The 22,970-nt window shown below is 39.3% G+C and overlaps 1 protein-coding gene across 3 annotated transcripts in view; it reads left to right on the top strand.

The window, feature by feature from the left end:
- Positions 1-22,970, top strand: part of MEF2C (myocyte enhancer factor 2C) — a 123,033-nt gene that overhangs the window by 75,287 nt on the left and 24,776 nt on the right. For 2 of the 3 annotated variants that reach the window (XM_075727214.1, XM_075727213.1), the window contains exons 4-6: positions 12,779-12,922; positions 19,877-20,063; positions 21,208-21,255. In XM_075727214.1, coding sequence (XP_075583329.1) covers positions 12,779-12,922; positions 19,877-20,063; positions 21,208-21,255 — 379 coding nt within the window. Of the gene's footprint in view, positions 1-12,778; positions 12,923-12,983; positions 13,122-19,876; positions 20,064-21,207; positions 21,256-22,970 lie in introns of all 3 variants that reach the window. The other variant, XM_075727212.1, reaches the window with a different exon arrangement.

Below are 22,970 nucleotides of genomic sequence, written 5' to 3'. Positions count from 1 at the left end.
TAATGTCGATAGCAAATACTACTGTTCCATCTCTCAGCATAATGTAGTTGTCTACAAAGTCTGTAGTTGGTCCAAGTAGCTCTGGCACAGCTAGATTTTGGAACTGGGAATAGTGCTTGTGCACCTGTGGATTTCAGTTCCTCTTTAGATAGGGATCCAGTATGGTTATTCCTTGTATGTAAGCTGAGCGTGTTAGAAAAAAAGTCAGACTGTCACTGACTTCTGAACATTTTCTTGGATAGCCAGAAGATTTACCTTTTTCTCAGGAACACAGTCCCCAAAACACTACTTGTGTCCATGTTGCAAAACACTGTGAAGTGATAAATCATGAAGGACATCAGTTCTTTAAAACAAATACAGTCCTTCAGGCTGTTCTGGGTTTGGAATTCCCAGTTAGAAAAGTTCCCTGTCTTATATGTTACATGGCTGTGTGAGACTCTGACTGAGGCTGTCTGAGGAAGCAGCTGTGGCATCTGGAGATGTGAGTACCCCCAAGCTATTTATTGCCTTTCCTCCGCTGGAGGTTACCACCTTCGCAGCAGAGTCAGAGGAAGGGAATGCATGGCCGCTCCACCTCCACAGCTCTGGTATGGGGTGAGTAATCTCAGATGACAGGGCAGAGCAGGCAGCTCTGCATGGTGACTTATGCTGCAGTGGTGAGAGCCACCAAAGCTGATCAGAGCCCACAGCTAAGTGTTCACCAAGTGAGACAGTACCGGTCATGCATATGTTCACTGTGTCCTTCAGTCCCACATCTACCAAGTTGTGGAAGGAATGAAATAGGCTTAAATCTTGCTCCATTTGTCCAGCTCTTCTGCAGAATTAGGGGACCCAAGCAGAAACATCTTTTGTAGCCCACAGAATTCTCTGTGTGGGAATACCATATGATTAAAGGTTTGAAGATTTCAGACAGTAGGGCTTTGGCAGGCCAATATACCAATTCTTCTTTACAAAACTGTAATTTTGTCCAAAAAAAGAAATCCAGTTTTACAGTGAAAACCCCTAACATTTAAAGTATGTTTTAGCTGCTTCTGGAGGAAACTGAAATTTTCACAGAAAGACACATAGTTTCTGAATTAAGATTTTTTTTTCCCCCCTCTTCTTTTCTATTTTACCTTGTCAGTCATGAATTTTCTAGTATCTTTGTAAACTCTGTCCTCAGTTCTGGTCAAACTTTTCTGACTAAATCTTGAGTCAGAAGCCTCTGCCACTTCTGCTTTCTCAAGCAGTGATAAAAAGCTGCACTGTTTCTCAAGTTTTCTTCCTTCCCAAACAAAGCACTGAAACTGACCATTATGTTGTTAACTTAGGTACAAGGGGCAGCATGCAAGCCAGTTTTTTGCAGGTGTATGTGAGGTCTGTCTGTCTATATTAAATCTGGACTCCTTGCTGAATACATTACAGTTTGCTGTGGGTTTTCCTTCTTATAGAACCCCATTACACTGGTAACTTCTATCATTCAACTTTTATAAAGGGAGAACTATAGAAAAGTGAATTAACAAAGCCCATGCAGGAAGTTAGTAGCAGAAGTGGGAGCTAAACTGCAGCTTCTTGGGGTATACGGTAGCAGCTTAACCCTTGAATAATCTTATGTAAAGGGGCTAATCTGTTGCCTCCATAGTGGCACAATTTGCAGTAATGGAAATTTAGAATTCCCTTGCCTGGAAAGCTTCCTAAATTCTCCAAAATCTTTTCAAAATCTAACCACTTTTTGCTAATTCTGTCATGTCTGATTCTTTCCTTTTGAGCAAAGTGCTTACTCCTCTCAAGGGAAGAGCAGAGTGATAGGAGCAGTATGACTTTTGAAGAAGTTATGCTTCAGGAAAAGAGAGTTGCTTCAACGGCCAGCTTTCTAGGATAATTGTGCAGTTCTGGAGTTTCATCCAGCTCCTCCATACAACTTCTGACTGTACTCTCTCACTCCTTTTCGGCTAGTGTTGAGTTATCTGCAAGTTTCAACTTGCAAAGTTTCTGTCTGAATCTTACCACTCCTGTAGGATTTTCCATGGGAAAACAAAACCCAGTTCTTTGTTTGTAGCAGATGACACTTTGGTAAGCAGACAAATGCATATCATAGTCTAGAGATTTTAACAGCTGCTTAAAGATAGATACAATTTGCACAAATGTTTCCGGTAAATAACACAATTTATATAAATTGTTGGTCTAACAGAAAAAAACAAAGGCATCTTAAATCAAGCATGAAAGTCTGCATCGTTTGAGTCATCTGTTTTCATAGTTAAAATCATGGGCCAATTTTTCTTCTCAAATAGTGCTTGCTCACTCTAAACTTAGTGGAGAGACTTCCTTCTCTTTCTCCTTGGTGAAAACTTGACTCTATCAGCAGAACAGTGAGTTGATGATTATTGCTTTGTGCTATTTAAGGCCTCCATCTTGCAATGAAACAGGAGGCTACAGTTTCAGAGATCTAACCTCTGTTATAATTTCCCATTTTTTAAAAATATATTGATTTGGGCATTTTTACCAATGGATAAAACAATTATGGTACTATAAAAATAAAAGGGAATGTTCTTTTTCCTTTAAAAGGAACTGCTATTCAGCAACATTTGCTCATTGTCGTATTGGTACCGTTTTTTGTAATACCCTGCAATTTGATCTGCTGTAAAATAAATGTTCAAATTCTGGGAAAAAAAAAAAAAAAACCAAACCGTTCAGAACATTGATACATTTAAGATTTTTATGGGAGACCTCCAAAGAAAACCCAGGTGCTGAAGGAAGTGGTGTTCATGTCTCAGTGGGTGGCATTTTCACTGCTGAGTCAGTATTGCACCAGTTCAGTGCTGCTGGAGGTGCTCTGTTCCAGATAAAATGGAAAAGCAAAATGTTGCGGTCATCAGAGATTCCCTGGCCCCATGGTTAAGGGTGAAGGTGTTTGCCCCATGGTCTAGGAAAAATTCCATCCCAAGTAACTTAAATCATATGTTACAATTTTATTTGTCTGAGGTACATGTCATTTCTGCTCCTGAAAACTCTGTTAACTAGCGTAGCTACACAAGTTGACAATATATTCACCCCAGAATGGCTGCATTTTAATGATTTGTGAAGCAGTCCTTAAACATATAATTTCAGAATTTCTTTGGGATCTTTTAGAACATAGATAATGCTCAAAATATATGCAAAATATAATTCCTATCAGCTGCCATTCTTTCTGTAATAAGTTTTTGTGACAAAAGATTCTGTAAAATGTATATGTTACTCTGTATGTCACATTTCTCAAGTATTTTGAATATGGCATTTACTATTAAAGGTTCCCATTTATATCATGGAAAAACACCAGCTGCCTTTGAAATAGTTAATTGTTTCTGTAGTCATTTATATTAAGCCCTGCATTTTTCAAATACTGTATGTTTCAAGAGATAGTAACACTGATGTAACAGACTTGGTAACACCACTGTACATCTAGAATAACTCAACTGGTGTCTTTACAGCTGTTCCAAATCCAGCTACAGATTTACACTAGTGTAAATGAGATCTGACTTCAGCCTTGTATTTGTGTATATGTCTGACTAAATTAGACACAAATGAAAATGTTGAGGGCAGTGCTCCATCTGGAAGGGCTGGAGTCAATGGAGAAGGATTATAGATAGATGAACATAAAAAGAAGGAGGGAAATAACAACCTGTTGGTGATTACAGTGTTTATTTTTAAGCGGCCTCATATTCCCTAAAGAAGCTGAGATGAATCTGCTGAACTACTGTAAAGTTTATCTTTCCATTCATATACTTTCTGTGTCTGGCAGCAAAACCTAGTACAAATCAAATATACTATGTCTCACCAATATCTTCTTCTATTTTAAATATGCTCAATGAAGCTTAGAGAAAATCTGTCCATTTAAATACTTCATACACTTTAGTGGTTTTGAAAAATCAGTAAAGGATATAATGGACTGATATTATGCTGTGGCCAAGGGGCAAGGGGTGTCAGAGATGCATGTTCTGGCTTTAGGCCATCTCTGCACCCCTTGGCAGATCAGGTCTGCTTGCAGACTGGTGGTGCTCCTGCCAGTGAACTAGTAGAAGTAGCTAGAATACAGAAGTTTTGTCTTCATGGAGTTGTTCCACAAACACTGATCCTTGAGAAATAGTGGGAGTCTATTTTGTGTAAATCCACATTCCAAGATACAGGATGGATAAAGAGGTATTTGCCAATAGGCTGTGGTGCTAGCCTTCGTTCTGCAGGAGAAGGCACATGTTTATGAGCAGCGCAGCATGCATAAAGTGGTGGGAAGAACAGGAGAGCAAGATGAAGTTTTATGCCCTTACCTGCATCTTCTGTATTTCCATTACTCAAAAACAGTGCCTGTGACTGGCCTTTGAACCCTCAGTAAGGGTTTATAATCATTGAGGTGCTCAAAGAGCAGTCATAACTATTCCATCCCTAAAACACAAATATCCTGAAAATACCTCTGACCTAGGTAAATAATCTGCTAATTTTGTGCATGAAGCACTGACAGCCAGTCTCTGGAAAGTTGTCATTTTCTTTTAACACAACAGAGCAGAATTTGACTGTCTTTTCAAAGTACAGGTTTAACAAACAGCTGCACAGAAGTTTCATTTTAACACAGTCTTTGGGTGTAAAGGATGCATTTGACAGTAGAGTAAATTTTGACTAAAGTTTAAAAAGAATTTTGTTTGTCCAGTGCTGATTTTCTTTTTAAATCTCACATATCTGTAGAGGTGACTTTATTGGAAGCTGTATTCACAACTAGGTCAACATTGCATTTATGTCACTAATCTTAAAACACCTCCAACTAATCTTGCATGTGAATTCGTTATTTAGGAAATGCCAATCTTGTCTGGAAAAGCACATCCCTTTTTTTATTTCTGCTAATCCAATGCACCAGCAATATTAAGCTGGTATTATACTGCATCGTAGCAAACAGAGGCTGGTCATGCTTATGCATGAAGTCTTCTAAAAGATCTCTTAGATTTGAACAAAAAAGTGCTGAGAAGTGATCTAGTAGAGGGTGTCTATGTGTATATATAAATATATGTATAGATATATATACATATGTATTTATGTACATATATCTGTAAAGCGCAAATGCTCTGTTCCTGTAGGCTGTGACCACATGAGAGCTGAGAAGTGTGACAGCAGCATGGGTGAAGAAAAACCAAAAAAACCCAAACCCAAACCGGTCATCCGGCAGGGCTGGGAGCAGAGCGTCCCCAATCAGCGCTGCGGCCCCAGGGACAGCCATCTATGGCCATGGGGCAGCAGGTGCTGGCGCTGACAGGTGCAGATGGCAGGGATGCATGGCATTGCTTCGGCCGGGCCAGGGACCCACTCCCCCCGGGATGCAGCCACATCGCACCGGTCAGCGCCGCCGGTCACTTGATGCTCTGCTCCCCCTGTGGATTCCTGGACGGCTGGGCTTGGCGGGTGCTGCCGCCCATCTCCTCTGTCAAGGCCAGAGAAATGCGATCCCCTCCATTGAAGGTTGGCGTAGGAATCCTACGTCAGCTGCCCAGGGGGATTTGTGGGGTTTTCAGACCTTTGGAGCCGCGATGACGGATGGGAAAAGCCTGAAGGATGAGGAAATATCCTTACTTAGAACATTGGGAATTACTCAGATCTAAATTCTTTTTAAAAGAACAGTTTACAAGTGCAGTGATGGACAGAAGTCTTTTGCGTGTCCCATGAAATAATTGTGAACATAGGAGGGTGTAAGCTTAGTTGCATGCATTAACAGAAATTTTGATACAAAGCTTTAATGCTGGAGTCTTCATGTGATTTGCTTTTGTTTCTTTCCGAGAAAATCCAGAAAGATAGATAGTTTAGATTAGCTGCTATGAGATCTCTGAATCTGACATACCCTTCTTCTATTTATACTTATAAAGCCAAAGTTGCCCTGTGTAATTTAAGTCAATACTAAATAGAAAAGCACTGGCAAGTGGGTAAGGTTGAATGGTAAAGAAAGGGATTGTGCTTGGTTTCTTTTTGAGAGCAAACCTCTGCCATCTCCCCATCTCCAGTCTCACCATCTCTCCAGAGGGGTAACCCAGGCACAGCAGTCAAATGGCAAGGTGTGGTCTCTCATATGGATGCAGGAGGCGCACTGCAGAGAGGCAGCAGGAGATGTGGTGAGGCTGACCAGTCTGCTACAGACTGCAAGGTCAGAGCGAACAGACTGCACCTCCAGAGCGTTGTGTGTCACCCTGCAAAGTTCACCCACGCGCAGGTTACGTAGCACAGCTACGGGGAGCAAAGAAGATCAAACCCCACTCTCCCAGTGCCCTTTCAAAAAAACACAGATTAATTTGGTTTTATACAGGTATTACAAAATATTGTAGATATGCCTTGCACATGTCAACAGCGTGAGTGGAATAGACTGAACTCCATAAGCATGTAGAAACTACGTGTCCTGGTGAGGTTGCAGCGTACATGTATAAACATTCATAGCAGGCTGGTCGATCATTCGTAAGCAAAGAGAAGCAGATGTTACTGGCAAAGGATGTCAGCAGTGTTTGGTTTCACAAGAGGTGTGATTAGAGAAGGTACTTGAAGGAGGAGAAAATAATCACTTGGCATGCAAAAATGAGAGGCAAAACCAAGCAGAGGGTTTGGTGTATCGTTGTGAAAAGCACACTTACGTGTATTCATTTGAGGAAGACACACGTACAGGACCAGACAATGGAAATTTTTTTTTCTTTGAAACTTCGGTGAAAATAAAATAGTAACAAAAAGGTTAACATGTGGTTATAGAAGTTCAGCTATTATATAAGCCCTGTAGCTTATTTCAAAAAGAGTATAAACCACAAAAGCTTTTTATGATTTACACAAAAGAGGTAAGAAATGTTCCATTTTTCTGTGTTACTGGTATACATTTTTTTTTGTCTGCAGCTTGTTAGATAACAGTAAGTATAATAATGTTTTATCTGATTCTCCTAAACATGCAATTAAGGTACATTAGTACTAGCATACTAGTTTATGTTCATTATTAAATGTAAAAATCTAAGAACTCTGCATTAATGGAACATAAAATTTGAGATTTTAGTTACACAGAAGTCAGGGAATTCAGATGGACGGTTCCCATAGCAACCTATCTCTTCCTCTTTGTGTTTTTCATTTCACTAGAACCTTTCATTACTTGATTGCACCATACATTGTATCATGCAATTTCATCATAAAATTTCATCATTATATAACTGTGCAAAAGAGAGTGAAGGTTGTCTTCACTCAACACTTTCTAACTTTAATGTTTCTGTTGCACAGAGCGCAAACTGATGCTTAAATGAATCAGGTCCATGACTTAAATATTTTCTGCTTTTTGGGGGGGACCTCCTTAACTTTGGCCAGGTTCTTTGGAGTGGCTATAAATAAAGCAGTTGAACACAGTAGCATATCAGTCCTTTGTAATTGGCTATTGTCTGCCTTGCCACATAGATATGTGGCTCCAGTGAGCAAACCATTTTTCATTTGTGGCGAGAAGATTTATCCCATCCAGATACAGGAAAGAAAGTGATAGTGGAAAATGGAGGGCACTTGTGGGTTTTGTCTTCTGATAGCAGAATATAATTTACCAAATTACAACTCTGTGGATTGTCATGGTCACGAGTGGGGTTATCAGGTAGAGATCATTGTGGTGGCTTCTAGACAACATAACAGATATGGGAATTTGTAGAAGTAGACCTGTAATTCTGAATTTTTGCATACTCTAAATTTTGATTACAGATGAAGAGCCAGTGAGATCACACTTTTCATTACACAAATGAAGAGAGTGATTAACCTTGCAATAGTTAGGTCTTTGTGGCAGAGCATATCAAAATGGAACCAGCACAATGGGCTGGTCTGAACCTTTTGGGGACCTTATCAACTGACCTGGTCTTTTTAATTTGGCAGGTATACTGTAAGCATTTCCAAGCCCAAATATCTGTGGCGTCTCAAGCCCTGGAGTGCTGTGGGAAGCAGTTCCACAGCAGATGAACCTAGTTGAGCAAACTAAAGGATAGGATGAAAAAACCCTGAATTTCTAATATTCTTCACTCTTCCTGTTAAAGAAATGCTAAAAGAAGAGCATAATACTGCAGAAACAGAGACTGGATTAGAAAACTGAAAGGCTTTTCCTCCTCAAAAGCCTTCAAATTGCAATGATTTCCATTGCCTTGATAAAATCAGACCTGGCTGATGGTGCCATATTTTCTTTTGTGCTTTCGCACTGATGATAAATTTTGCATGAAATGAAAGTAAATAGTTGTTTATACTTCATTTTACAGCAGCCAGTATGTCACTAAGTCAGCACTTCTCCTCCAAGATTTATAGAGCAGGATTTAGGCTAAATTGCTGGCATATGAGATTTCAGCCAAAGGTTGTTTTCCTTTAACCATTTTGTTTTTCAAATGCCTTGGCTGATTTTAGGTTATTGGAGTCCAATATAATTACTTGCTTAATTGCTTGGAAGAAGTAGAGCTTCCGTAGTTCAAAAATGGCTTATTTTCTTTAAAAATAACTGAAATCTGGCTTGGGGTTCTCTAGAATGCAATGCACTATACAGTTGTGTGATTTTATCCTCTTAAAAATTCCCTGAATAGTCATTAAATATTTGGAAACTAGCTAATCTCCAGGAGGATGCGATAGGTCTGGCTAATTTCCAGGGGTTTGCAAGACGCTATGATAGCTTAACAGGGTAAGAAAAATGGTTTTTAAGCCACTACAAGACTGGGTCAAAGATTCGAGCCTGCTGAAACCCAGTTGGTCTTCTTAATGACTCCAGTCTTCTCCGATGTCCAGAATCAGCCTCTGCTTTCAGGAGGTGACACAGAGTAGAGAAGAGGAAAAATTGACATGGGGTCCAGAGAGCTTGGGAATAAGGATGGATCAGCTAGATATTGGTCAGTGCCACTTTCAGCTGTGCTGTACCAACTTGTGTTGTGTTGTGTTGTGTTGTGTTGTGTTGTGTTGTGTTGTGTTGTGTTGTGTTGTGTTGAAGCACAACAATAAAGGACCTTTATGAGAGGTATAATGTGGTAGGTAATGATCTGGAGGAGAGTAAAGTAACAAACAAGGCAATAGAACAGGCAAAACTGTAGCCTACATGTTGAGAAGCCAGAGATAACGCTAAGATGTTTAGGATCATTATATTTGTCCTGAATACCACTCAGTACCTTAGTGTAGAGGATAGGTATGTCACTTTCAGCCTGCTCTGCTCTCCAGAAGACTGTGTATGTGAGTGTGTGTGTTTATGTGCCTGTGCAGTCTATCAGCCTGTTCTTCTGTCTTTTCCCTCATAACTTCTTCATTTTTTATTCAGTGCCAAGCAAATCTGGCGCAAAGGGAGGGGTCTTACAGACAATGAAATTCCAACAAGTTTCATGAATATTATATGTTCTTTTGTAGAAAAAGAGAACCAGAAATTACTCCCAGAAAGACTCCCAGCTGAAGGCAGCATTGCAGCATGAGTCCTTACACACAGAGGCAACAAAGAATCAGCAGAAGGATGGGTAGGGGGCAAGAGAAGTCCCAAGAGACCCAGCCACAGGAAAGCTTCTCTAGATATTGCACTTTACCCCAAAATGCAATTCACAGGGAACCAAGCTTAGTTCCAGCATTCACAAAGCTGGGAGCTGTGCCTCTGACTGCAGCACACTTGTGGAAATTTGTTGCCTAACCTTATCCCAACTCATGGAAGCATGTTCTCTTTTTTCTCTTTTTAGGGGAGGCAGGAGGGAGTTGGAGGGGTGGCAGGGAAGAAGTGCACTGCCTTAGAGAGCTTGATTAGCCATGTCAGCCAAGGTATCAGCCAAACACACTGGACTGATAAGCTTTGCAAGGGAAAGGTTTGCCTCTACTCTTTAGGGCTAAAGTTAATTTGCGGTAGAATACCAACATGATTTTACTACATTTGGTCTTTGGCTTTTCTGGTGAAAATAGAGATTGCTTCTTCTCCACCTGGTGTGGCAGCAATCTGCTTTCTAAGGATATGAAAATAAAAATAAATGTGTATGAAAACAAAAGCATTACGATGTTGGGACGGAATCTGGTCTCTTTTTTGGAGACTGCTGCAAGACATTCATTGGGTTACATTGCCTTTCCTCCTCTGAACATCTGAAAGATGGCAGTTCATTCCTGAACCTCTGCAAACCACAGAAGTGACTGTTTCACATGAGTGCTAAGTAGACAGGTGCAGAGCTTTAGGACATTGTGAATATGCTGAGGACAATGTGCATCTTCCTTCACCCAGACAGTCTTGGGAATGCAGCAGACAAGGATTTGGGAATGATGGGAGAGGAAAAGGTTCAAAGAGGCTGCAAAACATTCCCCCCTTGTCTTTTCATATTGCTTTTTGTCTGGGTTGTCTGGTAGGATTGTGCAGCTCCCTTCCCTCACCTGTGCCCATTCAGTTGCAGCTCTGTTGAGCTCTGGGGAAAAAAAAGGTCATTGCCATTTGTAAATAGAGGAGCTGGACTCATCTCAAAGTTTGGAGTTGAGGATGCCATCCAGTCCAGCTCACATCAGCATCATTCCTCAGAGACTCCATGTGAATCAGCAGGACTCATTAAAAAAGAATCCAGCCACCAAGCCAGGAAACATGAAATTAATTATTACTCTACCCTTAATTGGTTAGTGGTGGACTTAGTAGTGTTAGGTTAATGGTTGGACTTGATGATCTTAAAGGTCTTTTCCAACCTAAACGATTCTATGATTCTGTGACTCCATCAGTGACTCATATGAGCTCAAGAAAAGGTCCCAAGAGTGCTGATCTGGGTTTCATGTCTGGACAGCTTGATCCAATGGATCTTGAAAACAGAATATTTTATGTATTCAGAGGACAACTGTTTTGTACTTATATGAAGAGAAGAATGTTAGCTGAGATTAGTTATTCAGAAGTAAAAGAGAAACTTCACTTTTAATATATCATATTGTATCTAGTAAATCTATCAGACAACAGCTGATTGCAAAAGCCATCTTTATAATTGGCTTGTTTCAAGCTAGTAGCAATAGAAATCATACATGGCTATGTCTGTTCTGCTAGTTAACATTTAAAAGATGAGAGAGATAAGAGGGAGTGGAGGAGAAGCATAGAGAATCATTCAGGTTGTTTTAGCTTCTTAAGGTTTGATTCCAATAGATGTATAATTTTGTCTGTGTGTCAGTAGTAGCTCATGGGATTAGATGTGAAGTCTGTATAGATACAAAGTTTGAAAAGAAAGATCTACACTGAGCTAGCCTTTCACAGCTACCTAAATCTGTTTCAGAGGTCCACAACATGAGTTTGGAAAGCTCAGATCTCTAAGGGCAGATCGTCATCACTTTGCTGACTTGATGAAACTGTGAGATTCAGGGAGTGTGTCTCGACAAGGAGAACAGCTTTATAGCTTTTGCAGGTATAAGAGGGCTCTGTTCTTAAATGGCAGGTAAAATACAGAAGATGAAGTCTAGTTTTTAATGAATAAATACAGTAGTACAAAAACAAGCTATGACATTATAATACTTGAGAGCTTTAATGGTGGTAAACTGGACATTGCCATAAAGAAAATGATCAGGAAATGTAATTTTCCAAAAGGAGCAAAAAGCTCAGATGACAGGCAGCCATTCTGAGAAGGCAGAAAGAAACTGGTTAGAGTATCCCACACTAATACATAGCACAAGCATAGCTACTTATTGACACAGGAGCGCTATGTGATCTATATGTTGTAACTGAGATTGCTTAGCCAGGCTTCAACTCAGAATTAACTCCAAGCTATCTAATAAAGTTGTAATAGCCAAGTGGACTCTTTGAAGAGTTTTTGACTGAGAGATTCTTAAAGCTAAATTTGAGAAATCTTACAAATACTGAGTTTGTGTACTATTGCTTGTAGTTGGGGTGTCCACAAAGACTTGCTTCTCATGTTCTTTTACCTCACTGAAGCCAATGACTGTTCTTTGTTAGGTAGATCAGTTAAAAACTATTTGAGACCAGGCAACCATCCTGAATTGTTAGCTACTGATTTCATTCTGTTTTTAAGCTTTTTCATCTCTGTTATATATCTTGGTAATGATGATCATAGTTGTGAGGGTTGATTTGAGCTGCTGAACCTGAAATTCATCTGGTTTGACTTTTCACTAAGCATCTGTTTTAGCAGTGCTTTTTCCTGTACTTTAAGCTTCAGCACTGTGCATTTGCAGCACTGTAACTGGAGTCCATAAAAAGTAAATACTATGTCTAGAAGCTCTTAATCAGTATTTCACAGCCACATTAGCAACTCTGTCCTCCCCCTTGTCCTATCAAAACCATACACTTAGGAATTGCAGGGTATTGCTAATGTCATCCCTTACGTCCAATTCAAAAAAAGAAATCAGTTTTTCTGTGAAGAACATGAATTCCTAAATTTGTTGCAGGGGTTTTCTTGTTTCTTCCTCCTGTACCTTTCTTAGAGAAAGGGAAACACCAGGGTATTTCACTGTAAACAGTATGCATCCTTTGCTTTTAATGTTCATTCATTTCAAATGCATAAATACGTTAAAATAAATTGCATGCTGGGTGATTATCTTAACCGCTTAATGCTATTGGGTATGGTGGGAGGGGGATACTAGCACAGGCACTTGCTTCAGCTTCATTCCTTATTGACTGATTCCAATTTCAGAAGAGGTCTGTATGGTCCTCTCTTGCCACTCGTAATTGGAGACCTACAGCATCAGTGTGGTGTATCTCTAGTCACTTTCTTTCCCTAAAGCATAATGTAAAACCTTCTACTGCTGGGCAGTTTGTGTTACTGTAACACTGCTGAGTCTTTCTTGCAGCCTTTGTCAAGGACTGAACTTTCCAAATTATGTATTTCAGACGTTGAGAAAGAAAGGACTTAATGGCTGTGACAGTCCAGACCCCGATGCAGACGATTCAGTAGGTCACAGCCCTGAGTCTGAGGACAAGTACAGAAAAATTAATGAAGATATTGATCTAATGATCAGCAGGCAAAGATTATGTGTAAGTACTCTGAGCTCCCTTTCATTTTTTTTACTTTTTGATATTTCTCTGAACCTGGCAGGCATTGAACAAGAAAGAAAACAAAGGTTGTGAAAGCCCCGATCCTGACTCCTCTTACGCTCTCACCCCACGCACTGAAGAAAAATACAAAAAAATTAATGAAGAATTTGATAATATGATCAAGAGCCATAAAATACCTGTAAGTACCAAAGGTTAGATGGCTGTCTGCTGATAACTGCTGCAGTAACAAACCATAACCCTTTCAGTTCTGGCTTCTTAAGGAAAACATTTCAGCTGGAAACAGGCTTTAATAGCCCAATATATAATTAAACACTGTGGTCAGACGATTTCACACGACATATTTTTCTTCCAAGTCTCTACCTCTGACACACAGACAAAGCCTACTATAGGTGAAACCTACAGAAGGAAGTGAAATATACATATGTACATTATATTCACTTGATTTACAGAACTGTTTTACCACACCACTTAAATTATATCTGAAAAATAACAATGGAAATCTTTCTTTGTGGACAGGCTAACAAACCCACAGAATACTTTCTGTGGTGATATAGAAAAAATGATGTAGAACTGAAATTCCTTTATATATAGTAATTAGTGCATTCTGTGCGTGTCGCTTCAGTTCTCAAGTCTCTCAGCTAAACTCAGTTGCAGCACTGAAGGGTTACAGCTACTTGCTCGCTGCAGAGAAACAGACTGCATGAGAGCCTAATGGTAGGATTCAGACATGTTTGTGTGTTGGGGTGATTTTACAGCTTTATCGGAGAATTTGCTTTGACCTCATCGGCATTTCTTTAATGCTTTAACATGAGCTAAATTTTGTTTTAACTAAGTCAAAATTTCTAACCATCAGTCATATGCCTTGCCAGATATCTAAGAGAAATAACTCTGCATGTGCTATTTTGTTTGCACAAGACGTACAAGGGGAGAATATTTTGTTATAATGTTTAATATTACGTGTATAAAGCTGACAAAAAGAATGTGGAGGTTTGGAGGTTATATTTGGTGCTTCTTCCAAATGTGTGTGGAAGAGAAAGTAGCAAACCAAAGATTTGCCCAGGTCCAAAGAAGCATTTGAATTTGCATAGGCAACTGCTTGCTTCTAAAAGAGATCATTTGGATGTCTTCATTCCTCATTCCCACATATAGGTTGTATGGTTAACTGCCAAAAAGGATGTATACCCACAATGAGCAATGTCTCTTCTGTAGTGCTAGTCAATTGTGCGTACAAAATCTGATACCTAAGATGAGGATACCTCTTAAGGATGCTCAGATTCTGTCTCATGCAGTGTAAGTGTTCTTTCCCTTAATTCTCAGCAGGAAGATTTTCACTCAAGTTAATTAAAATTTCAAGAAGTTCTCACATCCTGGCAAATGTATTTTTGCAAAAAAAAATAAATAATAAAGATTTTCCCAGAGACCAGAATGGCACCTAATTTGATAAATTAGTATTTGGAATGGGTGGTTAAGGATGCCCAACATGTATGTAAAATATCAGGGAGGAATACATATATATTCCATCTTTTTTACCTCACTTTTTATTTGCTTCTTTTGCATAGCTGTTTTTCTCAGGGGAAAAAAAAAAGCTCTAAAGCTGTCACCATGAATTTGGTTTCTGAGGATGGAACTCAGTTCGACAAACGATGTCTGCAACATTTAGGGTGACTGGTATAAGCTGGAATGCTTAACCCTTTTTTACATAAAAATCTTATCAATTGCCATTCCTTTCCTCTTTCAAGGATGACCTTTGGCTTGTTCAAATCAAGGTGGCAGAATTTTGAATCACATAGTATTTAACCAAGCTACTTTTCCACCTTAAAAATTGTGTGTGGGATGGTCCTTCAGATCCTGTTTCTCTCATGCTACCTGTTTTTGTTCCAACAAAGCAGCACATGTTATAACCATTTAAAATCTTAAGACATGAAAAAAACCCTGGAAAAAACCTCATTCCTGTGGTAGTGTCACTTTATTTACCTCCATAAGCATCTGGGGAAATTGTCTTTTCTATAAAACTAGAAAAGTTCTAGGAATTAGAAACAACACAGTTAGTCCAAATATGGTACATCACTTTTGTCCTCCCAAAAATCAATGAACTTTCCTTCTGGTTGCTTTCATTACATTTAACCTTTAGACACCACATATAGTCCTACTTCAGCTATTAACTCGGTGATTAACTCAGTTTCCTGAGCTGTATTTTGAGTATAATGTAACTTCCTACCTTGCAGGGATGTTACAAGGTACAATGTATTATCTTTTTGTGAAATTACTTCAGAGACACTTCAGAGATACAGAACTGCAAAATGTTAGCGTTTCTTTTCATGTAAGACAGGATATCCCTTCTTTTAATACTTCACACACAGAGCTTAAGGTCTGTGTGCTCCATCAAGCTGCTTACCACAAAAGGAAGAATCAGTAGGTGTTCTCCCCTAATGCAACAAGAGCTCCTTTTCTCAGCATAAGCCGAGATGTAATGGGCAAGATGGAGCTCAAAGCTAGTACATAATGAAAATTTGTAAATATAGTAGATTTTTAATATATATATAATATGATATATACAATAATATCCTTAACTGTACAAAAGAGTATAACTTCAGGCAAGTTACATTCATTTATTTGTGATCATCAAAGGTAGCCAAGAAAGTTGGGGGGAAGAAAGAAAAATTGAACGAACTTGAAAACCAAAATTGAACCAAAAAAGTCACCACGTCAAGTCATTAAATCACTACTTACAAAATACATAAAACAATGCAATGCCTGTGCCTGGTCTTGTAACAGAATAAAGCTGCTGCCAAATGAAAACAAAATTGGCTTTTGCTCCTAACAGCTAAGGCCAATAATGTTTCCTCAGATAATTTTCTGGGGATAAGTATTTATATTGTTCTAAAACATCTGATAATAATTAGACATTTATTTGCATTTTTCATAAGAGTGATGAAAGCAGAGGAGACAGAAATAGTCCACTAGAAGGGAGCTATAAGTATCTCTGTCTCTAAATAAATGAAGGCCTGATTGAACATGGGAAGCATAAAAACAATATTTAACACAGAATGTTCAGTCCATTAATTTCTAAGGGTTTTGAGTCCCCAACACTTTGCTTTGCACAACATACCACAGCTTGTGGAGCGCACATCTAATGCAGTGTGTGCCATACACTGGAAGTTTCCTCTCAGGTGAGCCACCTGCCCTTTTTGGTACTTGTGTCCAAAGGAGGAAAGACAGAGAAAAAAAAAAGGCAATATGTGGCAAGCTGCATACACGTTAAAGTAAGACTATGTCTATGTTAGTAAATTAGCAAATGGCAAAGAACATACCAAGGCAGTGGGAGGTGCTTATCTCTGCCCTGAATTGCTTGAACAGTCCCTGGCATGCTTTTGGCACCTGCCAAATAATGCTCTCCCAGACAATTTCTTAGCACTGTTTTGGTAGTTAGCCCAGGCTAGGAACAATTCCCAGTTGTCTGTTTATATGTAGTCATGACGTTTTTGAGGTTGAGAAAGCTTAATAATATGGACACGGACTGCTCTGTGGCCTCAGATGGCCTCAGTTCCTAGGCAAGTTTAATTTACTAATATAGATATTACGCAAGTGCATCATAAGCTCTAATGTCCATCAGGCCTAGCTGGAACAGATATGCCCCGTGACTTACCACCAAGAATGACTAGGGAATCTGCAGTAGGTTGCAGTTCTTAGTGAAGGACATAGAAGCCTGTAACAAAGTTTGGGCAACCAGATCAAAAGTGTAGCTAGAAACTTACTCTTTCATGCCATGCTTATCCAGACAAACTTCTCTCTAACCTTTGGCTACTGAGGACAAGAAATAAAAACTACTATATTCCAGATACAGTGTGTATCATGCTGCAAAGCAGAGAGTAAACTGACTTTGCCCTGATAAAATTGCCTATGAAGTACTCTGTAAATAGATGTAAGTATATCCAGACAGTAGGTGAAAAGGTGAAAATGAAACCATTACTATAGAAATTAATAAAATAATTCACTTGGCTAGTTTAAAAAAATATTTTTTAAATTACAAAAGGAAAGCCTAGTGTCTGTTTCAGCAATGTTTATGTTTCAATGATGACTAGTGAGACTGGCAGCCGCAAGAGCAACCAAGACTGGAGCTCTTTTGTGCTGTACTAAAGTAGAAAAAGAAGACTGCAGCCCTTGAAGGGTTTGGTCTGTACATGGAAGAAATACAGTGCATAATGATGAAAGAAGACGAGCCTGTTGAGGGTTGGCAAGACCTTCAGATTTGCATTTGTACCTGTGTTTTAGTTTAGATAGCTCAACAGATGTTGTGACTAGGAAAGTAAGCTGAGAAAATAGAGACAATATTGGTGTCATCAGCTGTCTACCCAGGCTCAGAAGACAGATTTCACAGATGTCATGACAGAGGTGAAGAAGACACTGTGCAAAGTGCTCCCCACCGGGTGACGCTAAATCTGACATGGGCTGGCAGTCAAGCAGGCAGGATGATGTGCTCGAAGCCACCAGGCAGAGAGATCTCCACCACAGCCCTGAACGTTGCAATAACAAGAGACTCCATGTTGGCTTATTCATGTCTCACATCAGGCTGGAGGTGGAGTGAAGACATCTATCCTTGTGTGAACTCACTGGCTAAAACCTTTTGAAAAGGCAGAAACCAGCAACAGCAGCTGGCTTTGAGCTCCAGGAGCAGCGATGCACTTCTGACTTACATGGGATTTAGGAACCTCTTGGGTCTTTCTGTGGCCAGTAAAGAGACTGTCTTGCTTCAAAGCATGCCTTCAGGCTGATAAAATGTTTCAGGTTATGCTATGTGAACCTATTTCCAAGGAGCCTAGACCTCAGTCATGACATACACTGGTACTCCTTGTACTATGTGTTTTGTAAATTTTCTTTTGAAAGACAAGCCACACATGCAGCTAGTGAGCTGGACTTCAACTGTAAAAACATCTGCAGGAAAAAAAAAGGTTGCTCCTGAAAGAAATAAAGAATATACTTCAGCAATTATGGTTTTCATCATGTAATCATTTATTCTCTTTTTTCGATTTGTGAGACACAAGCATTAGTACATTTCAGCATCCCTGCATAGACCTAGCAGCGTGTAGTTTTGCTCCTTACCCACTGAACACATAGATTCCCAAGACACCTCTTCTCCCTTTCCCATCTTTACTTAAACCAATCAACGCTATGGAAAATATGACCCTTGAGGTGCACTTCAGGTTCTCAGCAAAGGGAAGCGAGTCCCAGCATGCAGCCCTGGCTGGGGAGTAATGCCAGCAGGTCAGTCTGTGCCAGTGCCCTACCCAATCTCAGCGATTATGCTATGGCCATCTCTCACAAACCCAGGCCACAGGCTACGTAGATGGTTTCAGAGCTAAATTAACACCTTGAAATAAGTCCCAAGGCATTTGTAATATATCCTTCACATTGTACCCTGAACTAAAATCTTACTGTGTGTTTCAGTGGTTAGGCAAAATGATTCCTCTATATTTAGAGAAAAATTATGTCTGCCCCTAGAAAGAGGAGAGGACAAAAAACCCAAAAAACCTTCAGGGATAACCGTAATTTGATGGCCAGCGCTGTAATATGCAGGGCACGGCCAACAGCTCTGGCCAGCCAGAGAAGAGACATGTGGGTGGCACAAGGTCAGGGCGCCTCTGTTGCCTGACACAGCAGATTATGTGTCCAGTCCTCAACATACTCCCTCTAGGTCCTTGAAGACTTACCAGTACTATTGGCTGCCCAGAACAAAATTAAAATCTGTGATTTCCTCGCTCTGAAGATGTTACAAGGCTGGTTTAAAGTATTTTTTGACAGATTTAGACTCTTGAAACTTGTAAGATTTTTAATTAAGGGATACTTTGTTTCCCTTCAGGTATTTGAATATTTAAACCACTGTCAGGTAATTCTGAAAAAGTTTTCTTGCTGTTCACAAAGACAAGAAATTAATTATTTTTAAAACAGGTAAATTAAATATGAAGTTCTAACATATTTGAATGCCACCAGAGTCATAAATTTAAGAGAGATTCAGGCAACTGCCACCCAAGAAAACTCCAACCAATAAACCCACCAACCAACAAGAAAACCTGAGTTGAGCTTTCTAAGAGCATAATGACAACCAGGTGCTGCATCTCCTCACACCCTCTTGTCAGAGTGGTCCATAATTTGGTTCTTGATTGAAAGGTATTCTTGCAAAGGAAAGTGGCTCAGGAGAGGATCCTGCCTTAAAGTATGAAAACAGTATATTCAAAAGGCATCACCAAACACGACCACCACCACCCCAAAAAAAAAACCCCACCACCTAACACACAAAGAACCCAAAGACTTATGTGCATTTAAACTTCTTGTATTTGCTACCTGTCCCTGAGTAGAACTTTGTTTCTTTTAAGCCCCTCTAAGCTAAGATAGAAACTTTCAAAAAAGTAATTTACTGTGTTGGTGCATTTAACGTGATTTTGGATCATTCTGGTTGCTAAAGCAACATAAGCTGAAATTAAAGCTTTCCCTTTTGCATTCCACACCTCCTAATTTTTCTCCATGCAATGAAGTCACCATTATCCTGTACCTTTGATCTTGCAGTCATCTGTGACACTAGATTAGGATATCACAAGTGAACAATTACAACTTCACAGAATGAAAGAAAAAGAAAATTAGGACTCATAAAGCAGGGGTTTGTTTGAAACAAGAAAAAGTGAAAAAGTCTTTCCAGTTCTTACAAAGAAAATGTGCAAGCTGCATCAAAGGAAGATGGAATCATGATTTGAAAAATCATATTTAAAAGCCTTGGTAACTCTTGAAACTCTTCTTTTGACTCCTAGGGGGAGGAGGGCGAGCGTCAATATTTTAACCACCAACTACAAAATATTTGAACTAAATATAGAGTAACTGTACTTGAAGGCTGTTGTGCTTCTGTACTATTCTCGTCTTTGTTTCCCTTTTTTGTTTGTACAGGCTGTTCCACCACCAAACTTTGAGATGCCAGTTTCTATCCCAGTGTCCAACCACAACAGTTTGGTATACAGTAACCCAGTCAGCTCACTGGGAAACCCCAACCTTTTGCCACTGGCTCATCCTTCTTTGCAAAGAAATAGCATGTCTCCTGGCGTGACACATCGGCCTCCAAGTGCAGGTAACACAGGTAGGCTCTGTTCAATCCCACCCCTTTAAATGTTCTTTTATCAGCTGCTTGTGTGCCTTAGGTCACTTTAAACTGTACTCTGAGAAACAAGAACTCTGTTTTCACAGGTCATAACAGTTTGTCCAAAACTGCTGTGTTGAAAAATCAAAAGAGCCAAAGAGGTTTCTATTCCCAATTTAGAAATTTTTTTTAAAAAGTTCTAGAAAAAGCTGAATATTGACTAAGATTAAAGGAAATCAATAAAGGATAAAAGGGCAGACAATTTGCTGTTTCATAAAAAGGCAGCTTGTCTACTTAATTCATGCAAGAATTCACTATACCATAAAGCTTAAGGGGGCACGGGAGAAACTGTAGCCAACACAAACAAGTTGAAGCAAGTAAAATAGGACACTCGTTACTGAAGTCATCAGTCTAGAGGCTAAATGCAGAATTTATTATTGTTTATGCATTCACAGGTTCCTCGATGGGTAAACGTTAGCTGAGCTCTTTACTTGAGTGCCTTGTATAGCAAGAGGCTGTGCTTTGCTCTGATGATGAGGAGGGCTCACCTCTGAATAGGATAAATGGGGATTAAGTTCATTCAATCTGTCTGGCTGAAGCAACATCTAGATCATTACGTATAGCAGGCTGAAAGAACCATTTGAGGTCCCCAAGTGCAAAGACAAGTTTTAAAAATCCTTGGAGTGAATGTCTGTGAAAGGCTGAGGAAATTAAAATTAAAAGCTATGTTATAGCTTCTGAGTTACATTCTCATACAGGAACTTTCAGTCTCTTCCTCCCAATTCTATGTGGAAGCCTTTTCTTTTCTGACTAATACTGAACTAAAGATAGTTTTAAAATGAAGGACTACTATACCTAACTTTCAAATATAATTATTTTTCATGTGCTGTGGAAGTATGAAAGTAAAATAATCAAATGTTGTGTACTACATATTTTACTTGTCCTTGAAAGGCAAGTATCTTGTATGGGTAACATGAAACATTACAATTTTATGACTATGGGTCTGATCCAATGCCTGCTGAAATCAGAGGAAAGCAGTTGGTGGGTACTGCAGCAGGCCGTTTGAAGTTAGAGAAAATGTTTTGAATGTTTGCCTGTTGTAATTTATCGTGCTCATTTGTAGTATTTCATTTCAACCCCCTAGGTGGCCTGATGGGTGGGGACCTCACAACCGGTGCAGGCACCAGTGCAGGTAAAGAGAAAAGAATTTATGTTTATTTCTCTAAGTTAACAAAGGACTTCCTTCAAAGGCTGAGTCCTAAAATAGCTCTGTACTGGAGGTGGGATATTAGAAAGTGATCGGCATCAGTTTATTTCCCCCAGGTGGGGGTAAGGGAGTTGGTATTTGTGCTTCTCTTATTAGTTAGGAAGAGGCTTGTTCTCAGTAATGTTGAAAATCTTGCACCTCAACAAATTTCACAGATACAAATGCCTGTTTTCCTTCACCTTAGGCTTTCCTAAGGTGAAAACTTTTGGGTCCATTGTCCAGCCCTGTTCAGGCAAAACTCCAACCGAGGCCAGTGTGAGAAACCCTGATCCTTTTTAAGTCACAGGGAGCTTTTCCATTGACTTTAGTGGAACTGGGGTTTCGTTTTATGAATTTAAGCTTGAGTAAAGGTTTCTACATTGAGTCTTTCATTAGACTCCAATCTACTGAGGACAGATTTGATTTCCAGCCCCTGCTTTAAGACCGTTGCTAGTCAGCAAAATCTGTTAGCATTTACTTAAATAATCAGTAATTAACTTAAGCTTAGTTTTATGTATTTACTTAAGTGCTTTGGTACACAACAGGGAGAGGATTTTCAGAATACCCATGCAGAGAAAAAGATTAGCCCCTTTAGTTGTACTCTCATAGAACTAATGAGAACTGTACTTACTCAGGTCTGTGTTATCAAGGCAATGTTGTCATAGTAGTCCCCTTTGCTCAGTAAACTCAGTGGTTTGTTAGCAATGTCAGCAATGTTGCATTATTACAAATACAGATTACAAAAGACAATGGCAAGATTACTGTTTCAGTTTGAGAAGTAAACACATATGTTTGAAAAAAATAAGCTGAGTGGTACAACATGCAGCACATCCAATTTTACCGGGTTAACTGCTCGCAGAAAGAACTGTGTGGAAAAATAGTTGGAAGATCCATTTTGTGCACTATAAACCAAGCCTGATATATATGCCAATTCTGACATGGTCTCGTAAAATTACTTATAAAGAAATTCTGGATATAGTGATCTTTTCTTTCTTGGCTCTTCTTAGCCTTCGTTAGACCACCCCCTTTTATCTTCATGCATAGATGAGTCACAGATGTTTGTGTGGTGCATTTGTAGTAAAATTGAAACTGCACAGCATTGTATCAGAAAGGCACTTTAAACGCATGCTGAAGCTCTGAGGGGTCATTTTGTATTAATTTAGGAGTAGGGAAGGCAAACCACGGGAACTTAGCTATTAGTCTCCTTTGTTCTCAAAAAAAGAAAGCATGATAGAAAATTACAGTTTTGTTAATTATCTTTTGTTAGCCTGCGAAACACAGCTAAAGAAAGATTCATTCTGGCAATGTTCACATTTCATCTCACTTTAACCTCATGTGGAGTAGAAACTTCAGGAACGGCAGTGGAGGGACTCGGGTAGGAAATTGATTGCCCTATTAACGGGCTCCCTCTACTGGCTCATTAAGAAATATCATTGTTTCGTTACTGGTTTCCCTGTTCCTTTAAAGAGACGCTGGAACGCAATTAGTAAAGAAGGCAATGTTTTCTTTTAACAGGCGCTCATTCTAAAATAAAAGTTCCTCGTCACATGCATGTGGCTTAATAATCCTTGCACTTAATAAAATCTGTATATCAATATGCCAGTTGAAAATTTATATTCTTTGTAAATACATTTTTTTTTCTTGGAAATATATTAAAAGCA

This window comes from Pelecanus crispus, chromosome Z, assembly GCF_030463565.1.
Source record: "Pelecanus crispus isolate bPelCri1 chromosome Z, bPelCri1.pri, whole genome shotgun sequence".
NCBI lineage: Eukaryota > Metazoa > Chordata > Aves > Pelecaniformes > Pelecanidae > Pelecanus > Pelecanus crispus.
This window is presented reverse-complemented; position numbering and strand designations above follow the sequence as displayed.